Source organism: Rosa rugosa, chromosome 5 (genome assembly GCF_958449725.1).
Source record: "Rosa rugosa chromosome 5, drRosRugo1.1, whole genome shotgun sequence".
NCBI classification, from domain to species: Eukaryota; Viridiplantae; Streptophyta; class Magnoliopsida; order Rosales; family Rosaceae; genus Rosa; species Rosa rugosa.
In genome coordinates, this window is record NC_084824.1 from 7,017,655 (window position 1) to 7,025,864 (window position 8,210).

An 8,210-nucleotide genomic window follows, 5' to 3' on the forward strand; every position below is an offset into this window, starting at 1 on the left:
TTCAAGAAAAAGCAAATTTATTGAGATCTACAATGAGTACTTTCACTTCTTATAATGTATCTACTGAAAGAAACAAAGCATGGCCCCAAATGGGCATTAATACAGCTTTACATTCTCTAAAGAACCTAACACCATAATATTTACAGCTGCATAGTGCTGCTTCTGTACATATCTAGCTAAGTATCTCCAGACTACAGGGTCTACTCCTACAAGTAGAACCAAAAATGTTGTATCTTCTATATATGCAACCCAAACATGTACAAGGTGCAGAACCACGAAAAGTGGCAGAGATTCATTGAGGCGTGTATTCTCTGAAACCTAACCATTCCAAAAACAAAACCTATGGCTATCATCTATCTTCTTATAATGTTGGTCTTAGCAGCTAACCGTGCTGTGAAACCCACGGTTGTTGGCCGCAAAGATCTCTGCCGCACCATATCACAAAACTCTGGATCATTTGACCGCCCCTCGTACCTAATCCATTGTATTATTTCATGATACAAAGGAAAGAACCGCATCCGAAGTGATGAGTATGTGAAATATGGGAGTAGAGCTGAGATTGGCACAAGCAATGTAATAAGCCAGAAAGAAGGGGCGGGGGCAAGGGTTTCGACGAAGACTTTGTATGCATTGGTAGAGAGCGTGGGTGACATGGCTCCATATGCTAACATAAAAAGATACCAGAGAACAATGGAACCCCAGATGAAAAGGTGTTGTATCAAGGTGAAGTAACTTATGGCAAGTGCCATCTGCAAGTTCACAACCCAAACGATGCATGTGTACATTGTTGCTCCTAGAATATCCTTCCCAGCAGTTTTCCCATCCTGATTGAAGGCATATGGTTGTAGCGCTTTCATGCAGAAAAAGAAAATAATCACTGCACTTGTTAATCCATTCAACATCCAACCGATTATTCTACGCCAGCTGAAGAGAACATTTTGCACCCCTTCTTGGTATATTAGAGGAAACTGCCATAGGGAACAGGATAAACAGTATGTTCAGTAAAACCAAACATCATTATACTAGAATCAGACTGGTATTTTACACCAGCTTGAATTTTATTCCATAGTTTACAGTATACCAAGTGAGTTTACCTTGAGACAAAATCGTGCAGAAACATCCTGGTCGAAAACTCCCATGGCAACCACTGGAAGCGATGAGAAGAATACGTTATACAGTGATAAAAACCAGTCATTGTATGCAGGTTGTCCAGAGAAGGATGTGGATGCCTCATATAAGAAGATAGTTAAACCAAATGTGATGTTCTTGTAGAAGAAGTAGCAAATCTGCGAAGATATTTGAGTAAGTCAAATCATTGTGAAGCAGAAGTTTTAGTAGATTGTATGAAATTTAAGCTTGTTGCAGTTGTCACATTGTGAACATTAAATCTCAAGTTTGTCTCATAGCAAGTGAAATGTAATACCATTGATGAGATCCTCCTGTAACACCAATGTCCATGCACAAGCAGCAGACGCTCCAAATATTGAAATTGTGCAATCGCAATATCACTTGACATGACCGCCTGGAATGAAGAGAAGCATGACAAGTTTATAAGAACAAAAGTTCTGTGAAATTTCAGGAAACAGAAAACAAAATCAATAAAACATGTGGAAGAATCTGTAAAGTACCTGCATTCCTTCAACACCACTAATTCCAATCCCAATATCTGCTTCTTGGAGCATTCCCACATCATTGGCGCCATCACCAATCGCAAGAGTTGTTTTCCCAGTTCCAGATTTGACCAGTCTAGTGACCTTTTTATCCATTTCACCATTTAAAACAAATTAGTTCTTAAATCTGAGCATGATAAAAGAATGAACACACAAGATATCATCCTTGTGAAGGCATTAAAAAGAATGGGTAAAACCCATACGATAACAGTTTGTAATATACCAGTGCTTTCTGTTTTGGGGACGAACGGCAACAAATAACAGATGCACAGCCCATTGCAAGCTCTAGAAACAATGACTTTATATCATCCTCAAGAGCATAAGCAAGAGATTTTCCATCAATGATCAATGCATATGCCTCGGATCCCCCACTTGATGCTGTAAGCTGGGCCTTTCCCTTGGTTATCTGATGGAAGACACGTGCTCTTGATGCCTAAACATGAGTCAGCAATATCCTATCAGCATCATATATAGTCCGACTTCAAATAGTTATGATAGCTAAAGTCTTATGTGTACGTATAGCCAAGCATAGTTTAATCACAAGAGAAGTTGTTAAGCTTTTGTATTGATCAATATTAAAAATCACTATTTTACTTCCTTGAGTAAAAAACATTTTCAATACATGAACCAGCTATAACATGTGTGTATACTATATATGAAAAGTTATATAGTTTTACCTTGGTAATGGCATCCTTATCTCCTTCCTTTTCCAGCACCTTAATTTCTGGAGACTCCAAATTTATCATAACCTGTTTCATTCCTTGTCTAAGTAAGCTACAGGCAAACCCAATGTTGATGGCAGTTTCCATCTTGTCTCCAGTCAAAACCCAAATCTTAATTCCTGCTTGGGCAAGCTTGTCGATGCAATCGGGAACCCCATTTTGAAGTTTGTCCTCAACAGCTGTCGCACCAAGAAGAATTAGATCTTTTTCAACATTATCTGTTACTTCATCAATCAATGTTTCACGGTCTGCACCAATTGAGTTCTTGGCCTTGATAAATTTTGCATTAAACTCTCTGTATTCATCTTCCTGAAGTTCACGATAGGCAAGTATCAAAGTCCTTAGCCCTGCATCAGCATACCCATTTAAATGCTCCTTGGTCTCTTCTTCAAACTCCCTACCATTTTTGGCAAGTCTTTCAAACATGACACTGGAAAGAAAATGAGCTGAGCTGGTTAGAAACTAGAAATTGAGTTAAACTTAGATATAGGGAATTAGGGACTGATTCGAGGTTTCAGGGAGTTAACACATACTTGTCAGCACCTTTACAGAGCAATAGTACTTTTCCTTCCTCATTTCTTACAATCACAGACATTCGTTTCCTTGAGCTGTTGAATTCTAACACATTCAGGAGAGTGTACAACCTGTAAACCAGAAAATTCAATAAATATAATCTCACATTACTTTATGAAGCACACTAAAGTTAAGAACTAAATACTAGTGTGGGAAGAAACAAACCAAAGTAAAAGTGGGGAGATGTAACAAGATGCATAACAAAGGTAACAGAAAGTATTGGTTATTGGATATTGTACGGTAGGCTTTGCAAAACAGACTCTGAAGCTTGAGCTTAGCGGTTGTCTGCTGTATGGAAAAGGCCTTTTCTACTTAAAAGGTAATCAAAGGGCTCAAAATATCACAAGTACCAAGAATTTTTGTATGAACAAACTAGATGCTTTCTTAAAAGCAAGATAGAGCATAAAGCATGCATTGCAATTTTAAGATGACTACTGCTCTCCAGAAATGCCCTATCCTCCAATACGGAAGAGAAATTTTTTTCTCTGATATATCTATAGCACTATTTATATACTCTATTTTTCCAGTGCAGAGGCTGAGTTTAAATAATATGCCTGGGGTAAAGTGGTTCTGAAATCAATGCAGAGGCTTTGGGAAACAGGGTACAGGGGTGAACCCGAGACACATACGAAAGCTGAATAAGGCTGTTTGAAATTTCTACTTATCAGAAAATAAAGAAATGTACTGACCTATCAACTTTCTTTCCAGAGGCTCTGTCCAATTCTCTCACTGATATGCTTGTTTGTGTCCTTTTATAGAATTCAAAACCAAGTTCTCTTGCTGCAATCACAAATGCTGCTTCATCAGGAGACTCAGCCTCATACATAACCTTCCCAGTTACATCATCAACTTCTGGAATGGCTGTATGGCAGACTGCTAATAAGCGGAAAAATTTCTGGATGAGATCTCCATGAGGCTCATCAACCCAATTTCCATTCATGATCCTTTCATCTTTAAAATTAAAGCCTTTAACGGGTGTCGTTGTTTCATTCCCACCACTTACAGCTTCATGAATTGGTGAACCATTTCGCCTGCCCATAGACCTCTCAACCTCAGTAAAACCACGGCCGTAAGCTGTTCCAGCCACAGAACATTTGATGAACTCCATTGAATTGCATGTCAGAGTTCCAGTCTTGTCTGAAAGAATTGTGTCAACTTGGCCAAGTTCTTCATTCAAGTTTGAGGTACGGGCATGTGCTGGTTTATCAGCTTCTTCATAGTACATGTGAATATCTTGATTGATGAAGACGCTCTGAAGAACTTTAACAATTTCGATTGACACATACAAGGAGATAGGGATGAAGTAGGTATATAACATCAGAGCAGTCAAAAAGTGATAAATTGCTGCAACAGGAGCCTTTTTGGGATCATAGAAAATTTCAGAACTATCTGGCTTCAGATACCACCTTTTCATGATCCCATTGTTTATGTCATCTTTGGTTGTAATGCCAAAGAAAATGGATCCAACTGATGCCAATGTAAATAAAACACCAAACAAGACGTAGATAATTTGATCCATCTTCTTCTCAACTCTGCTTCTTTTTGAAGGAGGGGGAGTAGAGTTTTGAATAACCTTTGTATCAACACCGGTGAAGATAACCACTCCGTATATGTAGTCTGTATTTCGGAGTTTAGAGTCTCTGAGAAGAAGCTGTTGAGGAGAGAGGGGATACTGCTGCTTTTCAAACTCCATAGTTCCGACAAATGAGTACAAATTTGCATTTGGGTCCTCACATTTCACCATGGCATGAAAATTGCTGATGCTGGTGTCCTCCTGTAACGGTGAAGTTACCTCCAATGCTTGTTTCAACTTTAAGTTTGTCTCCCCATCAAGGTTCATTGTCTCAACATAGCAGATTGCATCTTCGTAACTGGACGAAAGTAACAGGAGATCTGTTGGAAAGAATTCATTCTTTTCCACTCTCACTATATCTCCCACTCTCAGATTCTTCCATTCAGTATAATCAAAATTGCCACTACCCTTATGCACTTTAACCTTTCTATTGTTCACTTCAATATCCTGGAAAACCATTCAAGACAGTAATATTATACATCAATTTCCAACAGCTCACCAGAAAGAATCAATCACATATAAATCAAGTTACAACTGTTAATTAGCAAGAATCTCCAGCAAGTCAAACATTTCAGATTGATGGAAAGTCAAACAATTCATTCCACATATCAGAAACAAAAAGGACAAAAACATAACAAATTAAGAATTTTATTTTCCACTCCCCTTGCTGAAAATCAACAGATACTCCTCAACAATCCCCTAAAATTCAAAAGCGAAAACTCCTCAATACTTAAAATCCATTGCAAACCACATCCTAATGTTGACTTCGCATACACAATGAAATCCATGAACTCAAAAAGAAACACAAACCAATTGCAACATATATAGTCATTACCTGCTGTTTTCGACGCCAATCTTCGATCGCCTCCTTCACCATCGTGGCGCTAATGATGATGATCAGAGGAATTATGGCACTGACAGCTGAATACGGAGCCAGAGGAGTGAAGGCCAAAACGCCAGTGACCAAGAAGAAGAAGTTAGCTACCCTCCTGAACTGCTCAAACAAAGACTTGGGAAAGAATGTAGCGAGTGTGTACTTAGTAGTGCTGACATAATTAACTGCATAGTTTCGAATCCCGGCCTCAAACGAATCCGGTTCGTTGCAGAAAACCACTCTGGAAAATCCTGGCCCTCCAATCTGTGAATGCTCCTCCTTCAAAGAAGCTCTACCGCAAGTGAAAGAATAGATCTTGCTGAAATGCAGCCTTCTCTTTCTCCCACCACTCCTCATATTTTCTCCTCCTCCACTGACAACACAAAATTAATGCCAACCTAAAAAGGTCGAGACTTTAATAATTGCAACTTTGTTTCAAACGAAACCAGTTCAAAACCCAGAACCAGAACCAGAACCAGAACCCACTCAATCAACTGAAAATTAAGTACTTGAGCAAATAATCCTCACTGTAAAAACAGCTTCTTTGTTCAAGGAGGACCACAGAGACCCAAAAGGTCACAAATATTAAACACAGAGACCCAGAACAAGAAGCTCAGAACCCCAGTAATTTAGTAATTAAAAAATTTGAATACTGGACAGAGGAGAAAGAATAAATGAAATAAAGAATCTAGAGCTAGAGGAAAAAGAAAAAAGAACCCAGAAAGAGTAAGAGAAGCAAGCGCAGAGGTTTGGACAATATAAGCAGCACCAACCCAGTTTTGTAATCTACAAAAGCTTAGCACCCAAAAAGCTATATATTCTTTGTGCAGAAAACCAAAAGAGAGAATATAATGATCAAAAGAGGTTCAGGTCATAAAATAGAGGAAAGGTTTGAATGAAATATGCGCGTATTTGAATGTTCTCTAAACAAGGAGAAGAAGAAGAAGAAGGGCTTTGAACAAAGACTTGGTTTTGGATCTCGCATTTTCTTGACTTTGGTTTCTAGGAAATACGCGGCATTTGGCTTTTGGGCTTGTTAATTATGATGGTTATATTTTCAACTCAAACAAAATTCAACTAGTTTCCCAGAAAACAAAGAAGGAAGGTAAACCAAAATGCGTGAAATAGAAAATATGAATGGGGTTTGCTGGGAAATTTCAAATCCGCGGGAAAAGTTGTAAGAAGCTGAGAAGAATGTTATGGGGGCTTATGAAATGGTCTTCTTCTTGCTTGCTTGTCCCTCCCTCCCTCCCTCTCTCATAAATTTTGATTAGAATCAGACCCAGAAAAAATGAAAACAAATTAGTTTAATGCAATTATTAATCCACAGGATTAATTAATTGATAAAAGAATTAATCAAATGAGGGAATGAGGAAGACACATTAGCAAACTCAGCAAAGTTTTCTGGTCAAGCAAAAAAGAACCCCCTTCTGTTTTTTCTTTTTTGCTTAACCAGAAATTTGTTGCCAACACTTGATCACTGAAAAAGTTGTTTTGTGAGCAAAAATTACTGAAAATTTGGGATTTGTTTCCAGTAATTTTGTTTTAATTATAGAGGGTTCGTTTCATTGGTTGGAAAACAAAATAGAAACAGAAAAAAAATTGAAGTTTTAAGACAAAATGAAACGTGGCGTATATATGGGGCACAATGGACGGGTCAAACACTCTGTCAGAGGGACAAGAACCAATGGTCTCGTCCCAATTCACATGCAAAAACTTTGCTTGTCTTTTTATTTGTTGCTTCATTTTTTTACTTTTTTTTTTTTTTTGCTCTTTTAGTTTCTGTCAGAATCTTTGTCTAATTCAAATTGTCTTTCGCTTTTATGAAGCACAATGCATTTGAGTTAAGGATGGGATGTAATTTTACTATGTTCATGTATATGAAATATGAAACTTCCATTTTTAGTAATTTGTCTGCCTTGGAGATGAAGCAATGCGTAGTCTAATACCATGTTCTTGTTTGGAAAATGATTTGCGTGGAAGATTCATTGATTGGATTATGTAGGTACATTCCTTCCTCATTTGTTCTACTAACGCGTTTAAACATGCAATTTATAGTGAGTTTCAATAAAATGTAAACAAATCTAATCGGAATAATTTATTCACTCTTATTGATCTAACTTCTTGTTCTTTAATGATAAAAACGAGTATTTCAAATTTGCTTGTGTTATCAAAAGTAAGGATATCATGAATCGAAAAAGTAATTTTTTTTTTTTTTCAATGTTTACAAACAATTCCATTTTTCCTCTAACACTAGCCATCTCATGAATAACATACCTTATTAGTAGATACCATATTTTTGAAAGAGAATATGGTCACGAATGTATAGATGATACACAAATTTACAACAACAAATTTGAACTTCTTTCTTATGGTATACAGGAACTGAACTAGTATTTGTATAGTTTGAAATCATGGTGCTATATATAAAAGTTTTCCTCAATGAAAATTTGAAATCAAATCACGCATGAATTCAGCCATAAATCATATACTTTCAAAATGTTATAATTATACATCAACACTTTGTAAGGAAGATTGCTTAAGGGTAAATCAGGCATATAGAAAAACAAGAAAAAATATTAATTATACATTAATACTCTACAAGGAATGTTGCCTATGTGGATTGGATTTAGATTGATAGAAAAATATGCATGAGTTTTTCCCAATACCTCTTCAGAAAATTTGAGTTTATATTTAATTTTCTCTATAAAAAAAAAAAAAAACATATATTTAGTGCTATTATCGCCATTTGCTCATTCAACCTAATACAAATTTGTATTTAGGTCAACCCATTTTAT

At 36.9% G+C, this 8,210-nt stretch overlaps 1 protein-coding gene across 1 annotated transcript; it reads right to left on the reverse strand.

Moving 5' to 3' along the window:
• LOC133708078 (putative phospholipid-transporting ATPase 9) lies at positions 1 to 6,645 on the reverse strand. The gene is made up of 9 exons (XM_062133527.1): positions 5,374 to 6,645; positions 3,655 to 4,985; positions 2,926 to 3,036; positions 2,348 to 2,822; positions 1,894 to 2,103; positions 1,629 to 1,754; positions 1,424 to 1,522; positions 1,095 to 1,286; positions 1 to 968 (listed from the first exon to the last, which is right to left on the reverse strand). The coding sequence occupies exons 1-9, from the start codon at positions 5,767 to 5,769 to the stop codon at positions 354 to 356; spliced, it is 3,555 nt and encodes a 1,184-aa protein (XP_061989511.1). The 5' UTR covers positions 5,770 to 6,645; the 3' UTR covers positions 1 to 353.
• Positions 6,646 to 8,210: the final 1,565 nt, after the last annotated feature.